The 22,163-nt window shown below is 41.0% G+C and overlaps 1 protein-coding gene across 2 annotated transcripts in view; it reads right to left on the reverse strand.

Annotated features, from left to right (window-relative positions):
• The window catches only part of INTS8 (integrator complex subunit 8), a 107,083-nt gene that overhangs the window by 43,094 nt on the left and 41,826 nt on the right, over positions 1–22,163 (reverse strand). For both annotated transcript variants that reach the window (XM_085891820.1, XM_085891819.1), the window contains 4 exons: positions 21,900–22,033; positions 16,008–16,118; positions 8,067–8,271; positions 1,783–1,901 (listed from right to left, as the gene is read on the reverse strand). In XM_085891820.1, coding sequence (XP_085747946.1) covers positions 1,783–1,901; positions 8,067–8,271; positions 16,008–16,118; positions 21,900–22,033 — 569 coding nt within the window. The remainder of the gene's footprint in view (positions 1–1,782; positions 1,902–8,066; positions 8,272–16,007; positions 16,119–21,899; positions 22,034–22,163) is intronic.

Raw genomic sequence — 22,163 nt, forward strand, 5'->3', positions numbered from 1 at the left:
ACAATATATTAATTATTACAAATAACATTAACAACAATAATACGAGTCGAATCATTTGGTAACAATAATAATGAGCGTACACTCTCCATCCTGGCCCAAGAACATCTGGGATTGGTGAAAGGCAAGCTAATGCTCCAACAGTACAGCAGGCAAGTAAGCTGCAATGCCGTGAAGACCAATGAAAATTTAGTCCAACGGACCAATGAGTCCACCAGTTCCACTAAATAATTGCATCGATTGGAGAAAGGAGAAACGTCCGTCCGTGTGTGTGTGTGTGTGTGTGTGTGTGTGTGTGTGTGTGTGTGTGTGTGTGTGTGTGTGTGTGTGTGTGTGTGTGTGTGTGTGTGTGTGTGTGTGTGTGTGTGTGTGTGTATATATATGTGTATATATATATATATATATATATATATATATATATATATATATATATATATATATATATATATATATATATATATATATATATATATATATAACCATGGCTACCACGAGCTAATTGCAATTAGATTGATAGGAAATGATAGGAACCCAACTCCTCTCATCCACGGATATTTCTCGTATTCCAATATTCTCGTGAGTCCGATTTGCATTGAGGAACATAATTATGGTTAACCATATCTAAATTGCCACTCGATTGTCTAAATGCTGAAAAGACTATTTGAATTACATATTTCATGCTAGCAATGGCAGGTTAAAAATGCCCGGCGAGCTGAACCGAATCAGTGTTAACATACACAGCGCAGACGCAAAAAGGCCTCAATTATCATTAATACATCATTTCAAAAGTCCCAGATTGTGGAAAGGGCTTTGGCCTCCACTGGTTGAAAAGAACGATGCGAGAGCTCCAGGAAACAAAAGAGCTGAACAGTACTCCATTAATTTGCAAAAGCGTTGTATGTACATTCGGAATACTTTACTACATAAACTATGTCCAGCAAAATACATGTAGCCACTCGCCATCGTCCTTTTAAAGCCAATTTGGGAAAGAGCATAACCTGATATTCTGCACAGAAAAAGCCACGTGGGTTGGTGAAAAGAAGGTCCTCATCATTACCATTTCAGCAGACAGAGATGCTGCTGTTGTCCTCACCATGCAGATGTCGTCGACAGTACACTTTAGGACCACAACATCACCGCCTGGACTGGCCTACATGATCTTCAGCCTTAATTCCGATCGAAAATATTCGGGGGATTCCTGAAGGGGTGCCTTTGTGGTCACCAAAGTCTACCCGTTCTTTGTTGTATCGAGGTCAGTGGTGGTAGCACATTCTGAAAGCTGTTCATGCCGATGTAAACTTCTCTGTGATCATTTGTGAACTGGCATTGTTGCCCATTTGTAGGTGCATTTCAGACAGCCGTGTTGTTACTGCATAACAACACAACTTTGGCTTCCACTGTATCCATCATGTTTAGTGATGGAGTGTACAGACCAATCAATAATGTGCTGGTCCTCATCAACCACAATAGGAATATGTTTGAATAAACAATAAAGCCTCAAATCCTTTGTTTGCTAAATTTTTTGATAAAGTGTGAGGTCAATAACCAATTAATCTAAATAAATGATCCAAATAATTAAATTAAAACGAGACAGGAATGTACTTGCTTTTGTATTTTGTGCAGTTTACATCCATGGCTTATAACATCATGGTGAAGATTCAACATATCCCAGATAAATCAAATAATTTTTCAATATCTCAATTTCTTTCATCGAAGTAAAACTTTAACGACTCGCTGTGCTTCATATTTTGCATGATTGCCACCAGGTGTGCTGCAAAGACTCACCTTGACATGCTTGTTGTGCAGGGCAGTCGTCGATACCTGCACAGATAGGTATTCCAGATCTTTGTAGTTCAGCAAGAAACAAACGCACTGTTCTGCAATGAGGGCTCGTGTGGGGACGTCTACAAATGGGCAAAAAGCTCAAATAAAACACAAAAATTTGGTGTGAGAAAACCATCCGATTCCCACCTGAACACATTAAGTAGTAATACAACGATACAACGGTAACTTGTCTTGCGGCTCTATGGATGCATTGCATTGTAAAAGGTTGGAAGTGAAATTCTCTGAAATTCTTTATAGTGAGTGCCGCTCAAGATAGTGCAACCGGCAGTACCGAAAGCTGACAAATATTATTTTTGTGTTTCGTAGTGTCCCAGGAGTGAGAAATTGCATGATTCCACTCTGGCATCTGAGTACATCATTGCCAATTTGCATAAACCCAATACGGCTGCCAATTTGACCTGTTTTACACTATTTTGGCCATAATTCTGCTTATATTCAACATTTTTGATTGATTCCAAGGGCTATTATGTTAGATTTTCTGTGCTTCTGCTTATCTAAGCTATTGTGTAAATTATGCATTACAGGTTGTCAAGTCAACAGACACATCTCAAGTGTCAGAAAGCTATGAAAATGGTGGCAGAATTTGAACTCCAAGGTCCTTGTGCCAAGAAATCCAAAACCGATGTTTTCAACTTGAAGTTATGCATATTTTACTGCAAGATTCTCTGCTGTAACACCAGACATATCAAAACTCCAGTCCCTGTTTACAGCATGCAGACAAAGACAAAATTATATTAAAGGGAAAAAAAATCTTGTCAGAAGAGCACAGCATTGTCGATGGCCATGTTTCTCTCAGGTATCACAGGCACTGCAAAAGCACATATGCCAGAAAGTACCAGATCAAAATAACTTTGTGAAAAGAAAAAAAATGTCAGGTGCTTGTGGTGTGGGTGCGGGGAGTGAAGTGTATAGCAGTACGAGCAGTCGCATTAATATATGTAGGATTATACCTCAAAGCCCTCTCCCAGAATTTGACTCGAAGAACCGTTTCATCTGTGGTGGAGCCCATTATCAACCCAAGAGAGCTACTTCATGCATGCTTGAATCTGCTGTGGATAAAAGTTAAAAAAAAGATTCTACCAATTTGCATCCCAAAGTTTTTAAGAGCAGCAGAGCAAAGACAGGATCATGAACTCTCAATCAGATAACTGGGACGTGAAAATGGTGATCCAGTTGCAGTTGAAGCCTGCTACTATTAAAAATAAAATAAACCAATGTCACCCTTAGGGTGACCCGTATCTTGCCAAAAGGTGACCACGTGTGACTTCTTTAAGGTCACACTGAGGTGAACAGAGCTGCTATCCACCAGGAGCGACTCCTTGAGGAATATCTGCCTACGAGAGATTCCGATGAGAATCGTTCTACAGAGTAACCATGAAAAATATGCTTTTGCCTCATAACGTCACCAAATGACGTCATAATGTCTCAAGCTTGACATATCTAGAAAGCACTCATCGAGGTGTTCAATTTGAGGTACTACACGATATGGTTCCTAAAACTTGAAAATTTGACCTCAGACGCTAACGATGAAGGTCAAGGCCAATCGCCACCAAAAACTAATCAGCTGAATGCCAGACGATATACTACATTCCCATAAAGTTTGGAGACGATTAGATTAAAATTACTCAAAAATAAGGGTTTCGTCGACTCCCCTGATTTGCGACAAAGTGACCTTGACCTTTGACCTGGACCTTCAAAATTTTATGCGCTGAAAGGGACCTCTATAGGCCTCTGATATGCGAAGTTACAAAAATTTACAATGATAACTCTGTGCTCTGCAGAGTGATTTATACGTGATTACAGACAAAAAAAAAAAAACATATGAAGGTCAAGGCCAATCGCCACCAAAAATTAATCAGCTGAGCGCCAGACCAAGAACTATATTCCCATGAAGTTTGAAGACGATCCGATCAAAATTACTAAAAAAAAAAAAAAAAAGGGTTTCGTCGACCCCTGATTTGCGACAAAGTGACCTTGACCTTTGACCTTGACCTTCAAAATTGTGTGCTGAAAGGGACCTCTATAGGCCTCTGATATGCAAAGTTACAAAAATTTCCAATGATAACTGTGCTCTGCAGAATTTTTTATACGTGATTACAGACAAAAAAAAAAAAACAAAACAAACAAAAAAAAACACAACAACAACAACAACAACAACAACAACAACAACAACAACAACAACATACAAGCTGACTAACATATCTTGCAAAAACTTCGTTTTGCCAAGATAATAAAATAAAACAAAGGAAAATGGGTCATTTGCTGATCCCTTTGACATTGAAGAGTCTCCTCCACATCTAGTGAACATTGTTACAGAAGCAGTTATGCCAAAGGCAATTGCAGATAACTTAAGTGGGGCACTACAGAAAATGTGGGGGAAAATGTGAAAACTATAGCAGATATGGCAAGGTCAGTGAAAGTGAAAGTTTAAAAAAAAAATAAGTGGTTATGAATGGAGAAGTCATGTACTATCTTCGTCTGCTGGCAGGCAGTGAATGTTCTCAAAAAGGTTCCTCTCAAGCATGTGATGTCCCTTGAAAATGCCCCAGTGCCATTCAGCTTGTTTACAGATATTGGATCCATGGTGTCATGCCAAAAGTTCCAATTCATCAAAGCTTGAAGTGGTAGCACCTGCAGACAAGATCACTGCAATAAAAACCTGTGAGGCAATTGTCATTGGTGGCCATACAGTGATACAATCATTCCACCTTCCATGTTGGTGCACAAAACCTGCTTCAAGGACATGGCTGGTAAGTATGTCGACCATGTCATGTACAATAGCAAGTCTGCTCCTGGCAACGAAGCAAAAACACTCCACATTGTGTTTGACAAATATGAGGAAAACAGCATCAACCAGAAGGGCACTCGGTAGAGCGCATACCTCCATATATTTCATTTTGAATGCTATATATCGTTTTTGGCAATATCTTTCAAAGGCGAAGAATCACTTTAAGAATTAAATAATTATCGTATCCTGATCCGGATTCGGATCGTTACCAAAATCGAATCAATTTGTCCTTGTCACACACCCAACATGTCCACCAAATTTCATACGAATCCGTCCACAACTTTTTGAGATATCCTATACACAGACAAGCAAATGAAAAATTACTCATAGAGTGACACTTGGAGAAACGGAATCGGAGCCGGTAGAGCGCCGACCTCAGCCAAGCTGAACACTTTAAATTTTGTATCCCACTGATAGGTCGGATCTGAATCCGGACCTTCACCAAAATCGTATTGGCTTGTTCTTGTCACCTAACCAACTCTTCCACCGTGTTTTGTCACAAGTCATCCACAACTTTTATAGCTATCATGCTATAGAGTATAGAGTCATTCCACCTCATATCACCAGAGGCCTCGACCGGGCGTAGTGGCGTGCGCCTGTAATCCGGCTACTCGGAGGCTTGGGTTGGAGAATCGCTTGAGGACGGGAGCTCTGCACTGGGCCGCACTATGAGAGGGTGTAGAGCAGCCCAGAATCATGGTGAAACCCAATCCTTATCCCTGTGACGTAAGAGGCGACCAGGGTTGCGTCAGGAAGGGCATCCGGCGTAAAACCTATGCAAAATCAGTATGCGGATATAAACGGATGATCCACTGTGGCGACCCCTAACGGAAGCAGCCGAAAGACGAACAACAACATCACCGGAGGCCTCCCAGTTGACCCCCTCAGATTTACTTTAAACTTTCATAAAATAGTTCCCAGGTATCAAAATGAAGCTGCGTAAAATTTTAGGTCCATAGATGCGGTCAACTCAGAGATATTGAGGGTTGAAAATGTGGTTGTGGCCCTATTTTTATGGTCGTTTGGAGGTGAGGTGAGCATCACAAATTGAGGTGAGGTTTGGAGGTGACTCACCTTTGGAGGTGAGCATCACAAATTGAACGGCTACTTTTAAACTATTAATGCTAGAGCCTTGAAATTTTCAGAGATTATTCTTCTATAACTGCTCTGTAAGAAGCAAACATAAAACGGAGTATACCTCTATTAATTTTTATGACCTGATCAGTTGAAATCCAGAAAAAAAATGTTGGTTTTGTATGAAGACAACTTTGAGACCCCATATATTTTTATTGACCAATCCCAGAAGCTTGAATTTTTTTCATGTAATAACTGTATGGTAGTAGTATTCAAATACATGTTTACTTTTCTTAATCAGTCATATATAATACAGTCATGATCCCTCAAAAATTGAAAATTTTTCATTTTTCCCCAAAATTCAGCTTATATCCCATTGATAGGCCAGATCTGAATCCGGACCTCAACCAAAATATAAATCGGATTGTTCTTGTCACCTAACCAACCCATCCACCGAGTTGTGTCATAACCCCGACATAACTTTTTCAAATATCATGCTATACTGTATTTCATTTTTGGCCCCATCTCTCAATGGTGAAAAAAATCACTTAATTTTTAGTATATGGATACTTATCAAAATGTAATCATTTCGTTTCGTCCTTGTCACATGCCCAACCTATCCACCAAATTTCGTCTGAATCCGTCCACAACTTTTTCAGATATCCTGCTCACAGACAGATAGACAAACAAATAAACAAGCAAGAAGACGTCGTGTCGAGCACAAGTTGCAAAATCCATAAAACAAATTTGACCTCAAAAATAATTGGTGCTTGAATTCAATGAACAAATATGCAACTCCTCTTCAAATTTCAAGTGAATCGGATGAAAATTGACAATTTTAGAAATTCGGCCCATGTTGGCCTTTTGGCCTATGTTGACCTCTAGAATAATTGGTGGTTTAATTTAGTGACCTGAAACATATACCCTCTTCAAATTTCAAGTCGATCAAATGAAAATTGAGGATTTTAGAAATACTGCCTTAGTTGTTGAGGTTTGGCCTATGTTGACCTTTTGGTCCATGTTGACCTCCAAAATAATTGGTTTAATTCAGTGACCTGAAATATATACCCTCTTCAAATTTGAAGTCAATCGGATGAAAATTGAGGATGTTAGAAATACCACCTTAGTTGTTGACCTTGGGACTAAGTTGACCTTTTGGTCGATGTTGACCTCAAAAATAATTGGCTGGTTGAATTCAGTGACCTGAAATATAAATCCTCTTCAAATTTCAAGTCAATCGGATGAAAATTGAGGATTTTAGGAATCTGACCAAGTTGACGATCGGATGAAAATTGAGGATTTTAGGAATCTGACTAAGTTGACGACCTTTGACCTATGTTGAGCTTTTGACATCAAAATCATTTGGCTCCTTGCTTATGATCAACTCCACCATTTGGTGAAGTTTCGTGAAGATCAGTTTATAATTGTGAACTGGAGGCGACTGACATGCAAACAGGCAGACGGGTGAAAACAACCTCCGCCCGCCCACCTTCGGTGGTGAAGGTAGTCAGATATCAATATCTAACGAGTTATTATTTCAACAGTGGAATGAGTTGATGACATGTTACTTCTTTGTTTTACTACTTCTTCCTATGTGTTCCAGACTCAGGCAAACATGTTGTACACATAAAACATAATAGCCTTTGATATCACTTTAAAATGTTGATTAGAGGCAGAATTATGGCCAAAATAAAGAAAACTCAGTCAGATTGGCAGCCAGATTGGATTTATACAAAATACTAATGTTGTACTCAGATGCCAGGGAGGCATCAGGCATTTTCTCACTCTTGGGACACTACTGAACTCAAAAAAGATACATGGCAGTTTTCGGTACCGCTGTGTTGCATGCCATGATGTTTTGGGGTCTCGGATGCAGAAGTATAAGTAAAGTGTTTCCTTTAGTTCTTTCAAATCATGTTGTTTCCAAAGAATCCTGAAAACCTAGATATTAGGCTTAAATAACTGTACCACTACTCATCACTTCACAAAATCTGTTTCTGCATTTCAATGGCCCTGGATATTCATTCTTTGCCGCACATTATGCGACGACATTCAATAATCACAATTATGAAAGGATTGTGTGCAGCCGCTCTTCCATGGTATTCCCAGGAATGCAAGGCTCAACAAACTGTACTGGTGCTTGCCTGGCATCCCAATTATTCCTGTAAAGTCCTTCATCTCACAAATGAGAAAGAGGTGCCCCAAGACCATTCCATAATGACTTTCTGTTGGATATCGATCCCATAATTTCTAAAACCATTAATCCATTTTGATAAAACATTTTCAAATGAACACAAAGTTAAACTTTTAAAAATCAGCACGTTGTTGGTGAAGCCATTGCTGGCATAGACTCTGAGATTACCCTGCTGCCAACTCTCAAGATAGGTGTACACGCGCTTAAACAGCTCCAAGGGTTTGGAAATTCGAGACTTTCGACCAGCCTCATCTTCTGTCCTCAAGATGTCCAACAAAAGCATCTCATTGAGCAACAGCTGACGCATGCGTGGCCAGAACTCCATCACAACTTCCAAGCAAGTCAAGTACAACTGCCTCGCTTGATGAAAAGCCTGTTAAAAATAAATGAATAAAAATCCAACAGCATTGTGGGATTTCACTTTACAATGTTGTTATGCAAACAAAAAAAAACCAGCAAGGAAAACATGAACAGGTGATTCTAGGTATACGTTCCTACAGGTACATGTATTATACAGCAATGCATACAATAAACTGAGCAGAAATAAATGTAAAAAAAATTCACATCATTCGTTGCCAAGGATACGTCCAGATCACACATCATTGTTGTGTGGTTGGTGGTTCTCCATTACAATATGAAAATACAACAAAGAATGCCCTATCGTTTGATAACTGTGAATATTCACAAAATCACGACACATTCTAATTCAGGAAGAAATAGGCAGAAGTGAAAGCAGCACATCCAAATGATACATGTCCCTACATACTGCTCAATGTCTGCTCAATGTCTGCCCATCAGGAAATAGACAAATTGCTGCACTCTTTTGAAAAGACATACATCTCTGATAATAAACCTGGTGTTGGCTTTATGGTTAGGGTGGTGAGTTTGGGATCCCAGGGTCACGAGTTCAAATTGCACTCGGCCGTTGAATTAATACCAGGTGGGGTTGACTCAGCCTGTCATCCTTCCGAGGTCGGCAAAATGAGAACCAGCTTACTGGGATGTCCCGGTGTGTGCCCCGGTTTAGAATAGGTACACCATTACCCTGCGTGTCGTGAGAGGCGACTAAAGGGTAGGCATCAGGAAGGGCATCTGGCCATAAAAATAAAAATTAAAAAAACATTGCATCAAAAAGGAAATCATGATAGGAAGATTGTCATGGGACCTGCAAGGCTAACCACCACTCTCACAAGGAAAAATGGCCTTAAAGTGTGTGTGTGTGTGTGTGTGTGTGTGTGTGTGTGTGTGTGTGTGTGTGTGTGTGTGTGTGTGTGTGTGTGTGTGTGTGTGTGTGTGTGTGTTTGATTAATAGATATATTAGAGTCGATATTAATAAATATATTGCAGTCGATATTAATGTGACGCAATTTCTATTTTCCTCCTTAACATAAATATTGTTGTGGAAATGACTCCTCAGGACAAACCTTGTTAAGTATAGTTCAGTGACTTCCTGAGTGAATTTAATGGAATAAAAGTAAAGTAATTAATTGTGATACTAGACATGCATCGTGATGTGTTACAGACAGACGATGTCCGCCACTCCCAATGTCTGTCATAAAAAATAAAAAAAATAAAGAAATAGTCATTCCTGCAATCCTTTTTATTTTTTAATAGATTGTCGAGGCTCGTATGAGAGCTAACACACAACGCACAACAAGGGGGGGGGGCAGGAGACAAGAGGGGCGGGAGAGAGAAGGACAAAACAGAGCGGAACAGAGGCATTAGGAGATCTGTACAAGGGAGAGGGATGGGGCGGGGAACATGGGGTACACAAAATGGACACCACAGGGACTTTCAGGAACTTACGCGACAGGGAACTTGAAGGAGGTAGGTTTGGGGTGGATTAACGGGGGTAGAAAAGATCGAGGTTTTGGATGGGGGAAGATAAGAGGTGGTGATGAACAGCTGTTTTGAAGACCTGGAGGGAAGAATGGGATTGAACAGAGTGTGGAAGTTTATTCCAAAGGTGGGGAAAAAGGGGAATGAAGGAATGAAGGTGAACAGCAATTCGTGATTTTTGTAGTTTTACCAGAAGGGAGTTGCTGGCAGACCCTGAGAGCTCTGCGGAAATGACGGTTGGGGGTGGAGGGGACAAATCGCAGACAGAGCAGTGGGGGCGAGACCGGAGAGGAGATGGTAGAAGACAGAAAGACCACCGGCCTGCCTGCGGTGAGGGAGTGAGAGGCCCAAAGACTCAGCCTCACCGTGGGAGATATCAATGATCCAAAATGCCTTGGTTTCCACAGCGTGAAGCCGAGAAAAGCGAGAGGCAGGAACACCAGCCCATACCAGTACTCCATCAGGCTGTGGACAAAAGCTTTGTATGTGGTCAGGAGCTCAGGTGGGCCGTGGAAGGACTTTGCACGACAGTGGATCCCCAGTCGGCGACTGGCTTTGGAGGCGAGGTTTGAAATGTGGCTTTTCCAGGAAAGATCGTGGCAAATAATGAGACCCAGAAGCTTGAATGAAAGGACTTCCTCCAGAGGATTGTTGAGAAAGTAGATGGGGGGGGGGGGGGGGTTCCAAACAGTCCTTTTGGATAGACATAGTGAGAGTGTGAGATTTATCAGGATTGAAAGACATGTTCCACGTGTTGGACCAGTTTGTGATTTTATCCAGAACTGCAGTGAGCGAAGAAGCTGCTGCTTGGTCGGTCTGAGGGATGACGGATGGTCCGGCAGAGGGTGGAGTCATCAGCAAAGAGCGAAAGAGGATTTTCCAGAGTCGGAGAGATCATTGATGAAAACCAGAAAAAGAACAGGACACAGAAAGCTGCCTTGAACTCCTGCCTGGACAGGAAGAGGGGATGTGAGAACTCCAAGTAGGGCCACACGTTGGCTGCGACAGGAGAGGAAGTCTGCGAGCCATGAGTGGAGATGGCCTTGGATACCACAGGAAGAGTTTGGTGAGCAGAGCAGGGTGCCAGACCGTGTCAAAAGCACGTGATATGTCCAGGGATACGGCTCCGATTTCATGTCTGGCATTGAGGACCTCCATCCATTGTTGGGAGAGCAGAAAAAGCATATCCAGGGTAGAGTGACCTGGTCTGAAACCAAATTGATGATTGGAAATCAAGCCATTGGAGAAGAGGAAGGATTTCATGTCTGAAGCCATGATGGGTTCCATAACCTTGCTGATGAGGGGAGAAGGCCGATTGGTCTGTAGTTGCAGGGATCTGTTTTTGCACCTTTTTATGCAGGGCAGTGATGTTAGCAGATTTCCAAGCAGATGGCAGATGACCGTGAGCAAATGAGAGGGTGAATAGAACAGAGAGAGGGTGAGCAAGAGCAGAGGAGCAGGCTTTGAGGACACGTGGGCTGATGCCGTCTGGACCGGTTGCAGAATCTGACTCGAGGTTTGACAGCAAGCTCTCCACCTTGTCAGGAGAAAAGGATACAGAGTCCAGGGACAGTTGGGTACGACTGGGAAAAGTGGGTAGAGAAAGTGATGGGTTTAGGACACAAGATTTAGCTGCAAACACCGAGTTTAGGCATTCAGCTTTTTCACGTGTGGTGTCAGCAGTGCGGCCATTTGAGGTAAGGGAGGGAATGGGGACATACACCAGAAACAGATTTGATTAGACGCCACCAGGATTTGGAGGAGGGAGAGAGGTTTGAGAGTTCAGACTTGAGATTGGAAAGATGTTGTTTTCTGGCTCTCCTGAGGGTAGATACACACTTGTTCTGAGCTTTATGGAAGGAACTGACATTACCCTCAGTTAGATTTGCTTTCCATGAGGCAGAGGCAAGTTGTTTCAGGACAACTTCCTTGCCACAAGCTTCAGTGAACCAAGGGCGGGAGGAAGGGGAGGACAAATGAAGACGAGAGAACATAAATCAGTATATGAGAGAGCAAGTTTGTTTGAAAGAATTCCGAAGACGGTTTGATGTTGGAGAAAGTAGCAATGCCTGACCAGTGTAGAAGTTTGTTGGCTGCTTCAAGACCCTGCCAGTCAGCCTGAGTGAATACCAGACTCGACGGCGCTGAGTTGGTTCTCTAATAACAGCCAGAGAGACGTCTTCTTTGATAAGAGCCTTTGTTTTATGTCATCACCTTTGTCAATCTGTCGAGGTTCTTTTTAGATTTTTGACTGGCCGTCGGCGCTATTGTAGTGGAAAATGTCACTGCACTCCACAATCCCTCTTCAATGTTCTGCAACAAGCAGAACTCCGACCATCGACGTTGTCTGGTAGCAGATCTCCGACCATCATCCGACCAACACTCTGACCATCGACGGGACTCCTCGTCCAATGGTGAGTAAGAGGAGAGGGGCGCAGCATCGGTGATGCACGAATCCGAGGCGTGGGGGGAATGAGTAGAGAGAGGAGTCATCTGGAATCAACACGGAGGAAGCTGCACTTTTTGCCAGTTCCTCTTCGGCCTGATGGCAGAGCTGAGCAGTTCAGGGAGCTGACGCATAAGACTGTACATGCGCTCAGGGTGGACAAGGAAGCCTATGTGTGAGGAATCTGTGAGGGGGTAGAGCATCACCTGTGGTGAAGTGATTCCGATCCTGCTTACAGAGGAATTCACGCATTGCGTACCTCCAAGCCCGTCCCTCTGTGTACTGCAGTTCGAGCAGTGGGTGGTTGGCTCTTGACAGAGGAGTCCAAAGTGAAGGCCCGCTGGGCCAGTTACTTTGAGCGGCTGAACCAGCCTCATACACCAGCTGTTGAGTTGGATGTCAGGGTTGTTACTATCCCTATTGCTGACTCTCCAATCAACTCCAATGAATGACGTGAATCCAATGAAAAACTGTCATCCACCTTCATTTGTGGAAACACAGGCTGCGGTGAACCGGTTGAAATGGGGTAAAGCTCCTGGGATCTGTGGCATCCATGTTGAACTTCTCAAGACTGGTGGAAATGCTGTACTCGTGTCATTGCATGCAGTTCTGTGCTCTGCCTGGAACACAGGCATCATCCCACCTGAATGGAAGAGGGGCCTTGTTGTCCGTCTCTGGAAAGGGAAGGGTGATTGTTCGGACTGCAACAACTACCGAGGGGTGACTCTGCCCTCAGTGCTGGGCAAGGTCTTTGCTCGGATAATTCTTGATAGAGTTCGCCACCATCTGCTTGAGCACCAGCGTCCAGAGCAGTCAGGCTTTTCACCAAAGAGGTCAACGATCGACCGTATCCTTGCTCTTTGGGTCCTCACTGAACACAAATGGGAGTTTTGGCAGGGGCTGCTCGCAGGCGATGTAGATTTCTGAAAAGCGTTTGAGTCAGTGAATCAGGACGCCCTCTGGAGGATTATTGGTCTTCGTGGGATGCCACCAAAACTGATCAATCTGATGTCTGAACTCTACTCTGGTACTGAGAGTGCTGTGAGATACCATCTCTGACATATTTCCAATTGTTACAGGAGTTTGTCAGATGTGTGTAGTGACCCCAACACTTTTCAGCACTTTTATGGAATGGATTCTGGGGAGGATGTTGGAGAGATCAAGCTGCGGTGCATCGTTTGGGAATGTCAAGATCTTTGACCTTGATTTCGCAGATGATGCAGTTACCTTTGTAGAGACTCTGGATATCCTTTTGGGGCCCTCCAGATGCTGAATGAGGAGTCAGATCCGCTGGGATTACGGGTTTCCTGGGTCAAAACTAAGATCCAGGCTTTCAATGACATCTTGGATACTGCTATCTTGTCTGTACCTGTTTGTGCTGAGGATGTTGAGGTCACGTAGAGATTCAATTACATTGGCAGTGATATTCACGTCTCTGCTGGCTGTGAGCCAGAGTTCAATTGACATCTGGTTTGGGCCTGTGGAGTCATGGATTCACTGGACCATGGGGTGTGGCGCTGCTGGTACCTGTGCAGGACGAAAGTCTGAGTTTTCAGGTTCTTGGTGCTTCCAGTCTTGTTCTACGTCTGTGAGACTTGGACTCTGACCAGGTATCTGAGACTGAGACTTAATTAATTTGGTACCAGGTCTCTTCTGGGAATCCTTGGCTATTGCTGGTCGGACTTTGTGTCCAACAAGCAGTTGCTGAGAGAGACTTGAATGAGATTTGTTACCCGCATAGTCTGTGAGTATCAGCTGCGGCTGTGTGGATATGTGGCTCGTTTTCCTGATGCTGATCCTGCTCACCAGATCCTCTCAGCGAGGGACCCTGGTGAGTGGAGTAGGCCAATGGGTGAACCACATGCCTCGTGATTGCAGCAGGTTGATAATTATCTCAAGGAGATGGGGATGGGCCAGGCATCTGCCTGGGGGAAGGCCAGACGGAGGCCCCTGGAGTACCAGCGGAAAGTGGACACAGTGACATGCTGCTCCAGCACATGCTCCCATACCTGACCATTAGAGCCGCATGCTTTACATGTCATTGTACGCAGGGCACCTGCACTGCTGGTGCGTAAAACCCCAATTTCTGCATGCGTTGCAGGTATGCAGGATACAATCCACTGTGGCGCTGCTGTCTGCAAGGGGTTGTAGACTTTTCTTACTTTCTAACCCTCGGCGAGCTCATCGATTGTGAAGGCCGGTTTGTCAAGCATATCTTTTTGAAATGCATCAAACTGACTGGAGGCAATCATCAGCTCCAGTACACGTTTGTGTAGTTCTGCAGACTGAAAGTCACAATGTTTACCTTTATCACTGCATCTCATGACAAACTCGTCCAATGCTTCAAAAGACTTTTTCCTGTATCGCATCAGCTCTAAACGATGGATGTGAAAATTAACCTAAATCTGTGGTTGGTTCTCAAGTAACATCCATAATTTGTTGGGATTATTTTGATCATCATATGATGTTAACACATTTATTATTCTCAGCCCTTCATTTCCAACAGATATTTCAATTTTCACTGCTGTTTTCCTTTGGTCAGTTACATTATCCACCAGACATAAAAACATTTGCTGCTTTAGAAGCTTAAATTCTTCCGTCAGATCTGATGAATTTCAATGCATTTCTGGGTATTTTGCCATCATGAGTTGATGTTCGTACTTTAAGACACTAACTAGTAATGCAACATATAGATTATCGAATATACAGCAGTTTGTTGGGGGCACTGACGAAGAATAGTAAAAAAAATACAAACAACGAGAGTATTGGTGGGTCTCACTAAATCAGTCGGCAAACAACTATACCAATTGAACGCTATAAATGCATAAGATCGGTAATTCTACGTTTTCAAAAGCATATGCCATAAATGGCGGGATTTACATGTTGTTCATGAGAGTCACAGTCAAAGTTCACGTATCGACGGGCTGGTACATCTGTGAGACATGATGTGGTTCCCTGACACCAATGAGAGTTGATCTGGACGAACGTGAGGCACCATCTCGGCATTGAAAATACATGGCGTTTGGTGCGTCTTGCTGCGTCTTGCCGTAGTTCGGTGATCTAAGTACTCGACGAGAGTTGGTCCCGTGTGTCCCGGACTCAGTGTCATCGTTGTTTGCTCAGTGTGACCTGGACTCAGCGTCGGCCTCGGAATCGTCGTTGGCCCCATGTGTCTCAGACTTGGGCTCAGCCTCATTATCGCACAAAGTACAGTGGTGGGTTTCGGCCATTGTGTCGCGGTGGTTTCTCATAGCGTGTGGGCATTCTGGTACCAATCATATGCCACGTTGGTGAGGTTGTACCATCCATGTAAGTCTCAGCATAATGTCTGCAGGCTACGTGTTGGTATTCCACTCAAAGAGTTCACCTCCAAAAATTTGGTTGTTTTGGAGTTTTTTTCGGGTTCATTTCTGCTACAGATCCTCTCCGATGTGTCCTTTCATCACTGTCACCATGAAGTGATACGTGTAAAGGCAAATAAGAAAGTAACAAAGGCAGAGTCTCTGAGTGGTTTACTTCCGAGCCCAGGAGTCACAAAGCAGTCCACCAATGGACCCACAACCAGCTATGTATAAAGGCTCATAACAGCCACATTCAAGCAGTTCCTTGGTGTCACTACAGGCGTTAGACACATTACAGAAGGAAAGGGTCGTGCATATCAGCTTCTGAACACACTTAGACACATGTCCTATCGTGTTGCATAGAAACTACACATTTATGCTAGACATTTATTAATGAAATAAATAGTCTATTTTACACCTGTTACCCCTTGTAGTACAATTTATTTTTAAGTCTGCGTGGCATCACGAGACAAAGGGACTTACTTGATTGGTAAGGCAACAGTGCGCCTTGGCAAGCAGAATGTAGATGAGGTCTCTTGTAAGCAGATCTTTCACAGTTAGGATTACTTTGGCATAAGGAGCGGGCACCTCCCACTGGAAAACGCAAGGAGTTTCGGTCGATAACATCAGAAAAAAAAAAAACACAAAAAAAAACAAGATTTTGGAATCAAAACAAAAATTAAAACACTGACAATACAAGCAATTCAAAAAGTTCCCGTTTAAGATATTTCTATTTTAACATAAACAGATCAATGTTGAAAACTCAGCTTTTAAGTTTTACAAACTGATAAAGGAAGCAAAATGCCTTACCATGGTCATACCCTGAATGGCAAAAGCTTAAAACTTGTTTGTAGGAATAAAGACCTGTTCCAATCATTGTTATTAGTCGACCAGAAGAACATTCAGCCAATGTCCCCAGCTTGCAATGGACAGAACCTACACATGTTAACTGGCAGTTTTCTCAAACCTCACGAATGATTAGCAGAATCAAATATATATTGTGATCATTTTCTGCAAGTCTCTCAAAACAGTTAATGTCTCCTTTAATAATAACTTGCAGGGGCTACGCGGTATTGCCCAGGGGTGGGGGGATGGGAGGAGAACTGGCACTGCCCGGTTGTGGTTTTGGGACGTGCTGCACATTCAAAAGCTATGGAGATATTGTCCTCATGGTGGTTATCTTTTGTCTGCGGACCTGCAGATCCGCGGCAGCACTACTGAACCCCACATCCCAATATACACTTTATAGCGACCTTTGGTGGCCTCAAAACGGACGGCAAGGCCAATGTGCGGTTGCTTAAAACTTTGCCCAGATTCTAAAGTACTTGCACCCCAAATTTGGGGCTTCTTGGCGTTATGGTTCAGCCATGAAAGAATAACATACAAACGCACAAACACACAAAAATATTTTCAACATGAAAAAAAAAAAATATATATATATATATATATATATATATATATATATATATATATATATATATATATATATATATATATATGCCACATCACATTGAATAGCCAAAATACCATCATATTAATTATATGTGTGTATGTATATACATATATATATATATATATATATATATATATATATATATATATATATATATATGCCACATCACATTGAATAGCCAAAATACCATCATATTAATTATATGTGTGTATGTATATATATATATATATATATATATATATATATATATATATATATATATATATATATATATATATATATATATATATATATATATATATATATATATATATATGCCACATCACATTGAATAGCCAAAATACCATCATATTAATTATATGTGTGTATGTATATACATATACATATATATATATATATATATATATATATATATATATATATATATATATATATATATATATATATATATATATATATATATATATGCCACATCACATTGAATAGCCAAAATACCATCATATTAATTATATGTGTGTATGTATATATATATATATATATATATATATATATATATATATATATATATATATATATATATATATATATATATATACATATATATACATATACATATACACACACACACATATACACACACACACACACACACACACACACACACACACACACACACACACACACACACACACACACACACACACACACACACACTAGCTGGAGTACCCGGCATTGCCCGGGGAAAAAAATGGGAATAAGAAAGGGGTAAATTGTGGTGCTTAAGATATATATCACATTTCATTTGGACACATTCCACATTTCTTTGTCGTTGTCAGTGTTAGTCATCAGTGCTCCAGTGCCTCGGGGTAGACCATATTGTGTATCTGACTGTTGGGTGCCAGGATGCTGAGCTTCACTGTGCTGTCAGTCCGAGAGGCGGCTGATCACTCCTCTTCAGTCTCTTTTTGTCGCTGCTGCTGTTGCCGCCGTGCCTGTTCATTTAGCCTGGCATCTTGCTCCTTTTCAGTGTCCTGTTGTCTCTTAGTGTGTTTTCGCTTCGCTAAAGCTGCCTTGGGACCAATGGAGGTCTTCCTTTTTCAGGGTATCTAAAATCAAAAAGTCAAATTTTGATCAGAAACTTTGTAAATGTTCATTGGTCGGTCCATCCACTGGTCTGTCTTTGTCTTATTTTGATCAGATTGTGAATAAAAAAAAGTTGCTACGCATAAAATCAATCAATTGCGGCAGAAAAATTGAAATGGCCAAAAAAACAAAACAAAAAATAAAACACGAATTTTTTCCGGTTTTTTTAAACATCTAAAGTCTGCTGTAGTACCTCTGCGACGTGCTGATTCCAAATATGCCTTTAGTTTTGCTTTGTGATGCATAGTTCTCGAGTTATAAGAGGACAAACAAACATACACTCCTTTATATATTTAAAGACAGATATATGAATATATATATATATATATGATGCCATCTGCAAATGTTTATATTTGCCAAGGTTCTCGGGATTCTCTGCTCAAGCCAACATTTTGTCTTCATCTGTTTCCTATCTGCTTCTTCTAAATTCATTTCGGTGGAAGCCCTTTTTCTTCATAAATACAGAAACTAAAACTAGAGGGGGAGCACTCGGTAGAGTGCAAAACCTCCGCCGCCAATACTGCTTGGTCACTCAAGTGAACCTGATATCCTATTCATTCAATTTGACATCAACAGTGCTCACAGAGTTATAGTTTGCAACTTTCCCTTTTACTTTTAACTTTTACATACTCAATTAATTCGTCATAACTAGATTGCTTGAGACAGAAATTGATTTTACATGGGTATATCCACCTGAAGTTCCAAAATCAGCCGCAATTATAATTTTGGCATGTTTTTTTTTGTTGGAAATCACTTATAACATGTAGAAATGCAAAAATAAAAAATAAAAATTTTGTTGAAAAAAAAAGTTGCAAAATTTTTTTTTGGGGAGGGGGGTTGGAAATCACTTAAAACATGTAGAAATGCAAAAAAAAAAAAAATTCAAATATTTTTTCAAAATGGCCGCCATAGCGGCCATATTGGATTTTGGAGCAAGTCCAAAATCTGATGGCATGATCCTTGGACCAGACTGAATCCCCCCACCAAGTTTCGTCGAAATCCGTCGAGGAATTTTTCCGTAATACTGTTCACAAACAAACAAACAAACAAGTAGTCATAGACTGGTACTTAAGAAATCGTCAACTTGACCTCTGACCTTGTCTAATAAAAGCTGTCTCTCGAGAAGGTAGCGACGCAAACCAGAAGTTTCTACGATGATTCTGTTCCAAACCATCAAAAATCGAATGTTTGACCTCACTGTGACCTTGACCTTTGACCGATTTTGACCAAAATCTAATCAGCACTCGCCATCACCTTCCTGAATCACGTGGTATAATTTGACATTGGTAGCTTCTTCCGTTCTCGAGTTATCGTGCCTACAAACAAACAAACAAACAAGCAGTCATAGAGTGGTACTTACGAAATCGTCAACTTGACCTCTGACCTTGTCTAATAAAAGCTGTCTTGAGAGAAGGTAGCGACGCCAACCAGAAGTTTCGAAGATGATTCTGTACCAAACCATCAAAAATCTAATGTTTTGGATGTTTGACCTCACTGTGACCTTGACCTTTGACCGATTTTGACCAAAATCTAATCAGCACTCGCCACCAACCTCCTGAATCACGTGGTGTAATTTGACATTGGTAGCTTCTTCCAATCTCGAGTTATCTGTACCAAACCATCAAAAATCGAATATTTGACCTCACTGTGACCTTGACCTTTGACCGATTTTGACCAAAATCTAATCAGCACTAGCCATCACCTAACCCTCCTGAATCACGTGGTGTAATTTGACATTGGTAGCTTCTTCCGTTCTCGTGCCTACAAACAAACAAACAAACACAAAGGGGTGAAAACAGTAACCTCTGATATTCGATGGCGGAGGTTAATGAAAGCCCACCCTACCACCCCCCAATTTTTAAAAAGCCAAATGCCATCTTTAAATATGGCCTTGGAGGGGGGGGGACTCAGAATGCTCCAATATCGCTTGATGCATCTTATGACCATCCACCATGTACTCGGGGACAAAATAAAGGGATGAAAAATACGGAGGGAGTACACATTGAAGATGGAATAAATTACCAAGGAGACAAAACTAGCAAGTGGTGTGGAAAATCCCGATCTTAAAGAACCAACAAATGGAATTTTGAAAAAAACAAAAAACACCACGAGTACAATACTCATAAACTGATAAACATAAACATAAACAATGCCAATAATGGCTCCAAGGAGTGGGGGCAGGGGGAGTTTACGGGGGGGGGGAGTCCTTTTTCAATCTGATGCTTAATAAGATGCGATTTGAGTGCAAATATTTTACTGTTGATTTCTTTTTTGGTGCTTAGGTGGCAGCATGGAGTAACTCGATGTCACATCTGCTAGTACTTGTTCGCTTGTGAACATAAACATTTCCAGGGACATTTTTTGAACAAATATTAAGGTCATTTTTAAGTCTCAACATCATCGTTTCCCTTCAGACTTCCAAAACAAACTAACCTAAACTATCTTTTTTACATCTCACATCGAAGGCTTATGGAGGAACATATATATATATATATATATATATATATATATATATATATATATATATATATATATATATACATATATATACACACAGACCTGCCCACCCATCTTTAAGAATATGCACATCGTTTATTTTACGGAAACATTGCAGATTTTTATTGATATACACAAATTTAAAGACATATAATAAGAAAATAACATGACGATGTAATTACTGTCAAACCTTGATATAAACCTTCATGTATTTTTCTATTTGTCTGACAATGAGGCCTGTTGTTGAAAATTTGAGAGTGAGCAATTGAAAAGTCTCTGTAACAATAACGTCAAGTGTGCTTACGAAGCCCCGAGATCTTAATGCCTGAAATGTGTGTATTTTGAAAAGAAATGGATTGTATTTGAGCAGCTTTTAACTGTCAGATCGCATGAGTCATGATCCCTTCATTTCAATGCCATTATATAAGATGTGCTCCCACCATTTCAGAGCTCTGAATGCATGGCAAGGTTGCTCTTACAATACACGCCACACCTACGTAATCATAATTGCTCGTGCGATATCCACATACCGATCTTATTGGCATATGTGGCTATCACATTTCAGTATTGATGACTCAGATATGGCATGTAGCCGGTAATGAAGAAACCGCACATGCTCCGAGTAAGAGTAAGGGGTTAAAAAAAGGCCATTCCCAAGTTACGAGCTGCTGTGAGAAGTGCCAATAAGGAGGGCACGTATTTCGTTGAGGCTCGTTTGTCGGCGGAATGCACCTCCTCAGGAGAGGTCATAACGGAACAGAATCTAATGATAGAAAGCATGTTGAGCTCATGTAACAGCCAGCTTTAGGTGTTAAAAGACAAAAAATAAAAATAAAAAAATAAAAAACACCCAAAACGACATGAATTTTTTATTTCACTTTAATCTTTCAGGATACAATTTTCACAGATTGATGTATGATCGTATTTTAGAATTTTTTCCCATATAAAGAGCACAATTTTCATACAGGTAGACAGGTATGGACATATAAAGGAGGAAAAGGAAAAGAACATTTGGAAACAGACATCAGTGCACTTTTACATTAATTACAAAGACAGCTGACAATGAACAAATACATGCAAAAACACTATAAAGGATTCAAACCCAAGATCAGAAATTGTGTGCTCAGATAGAAACACCAAACAAGCTAAACCAAGGGAATTTAAGTAAAATACATACACAAACAAACTGACTGCGTTATTTCTACATCGTTGCAAGCAAGCAAGCTCTTTTAGGCCTTTACCTGTACTTAGACAACAATAAAGAAATAAATTTTTTAACCCACCTTCCTGGAAAGCATCCAGAACTGACGATCAGCAGTCATTCCATGGAGCTCAATGAGAAGTTGTCTGACCTTCCAGGGATCTTGGGTCAGGATCAGTTGCTGCTCCAGTTGTCCAACATTCGTGCTTGCAGAAGCTGAGCATCACAAATATACCTGGATAGTTAATATTTATCCATATGATAAAGAGAAGAAAAAGATATAATTGGATCAAAAAATAAGAAGAAGAAAGAAGAAAATAGCTGCCAATACAAAGTTATCCATCCA

This window comes from Eptatretus burgeri, chromosome 8, assembly GCF_056783735.1.
Source record: "Eptatretus burgeri isolate ZD-2024b chromosome 8, Ebu_testis_v1, whole genome shotgun sequence".
Lineage (NCBI taxonomy): Eukaryota > Metazoa > Chordata > Myxini > Myxiniformes > Myxinidae > Eptatretus > Eptatretus burgeri.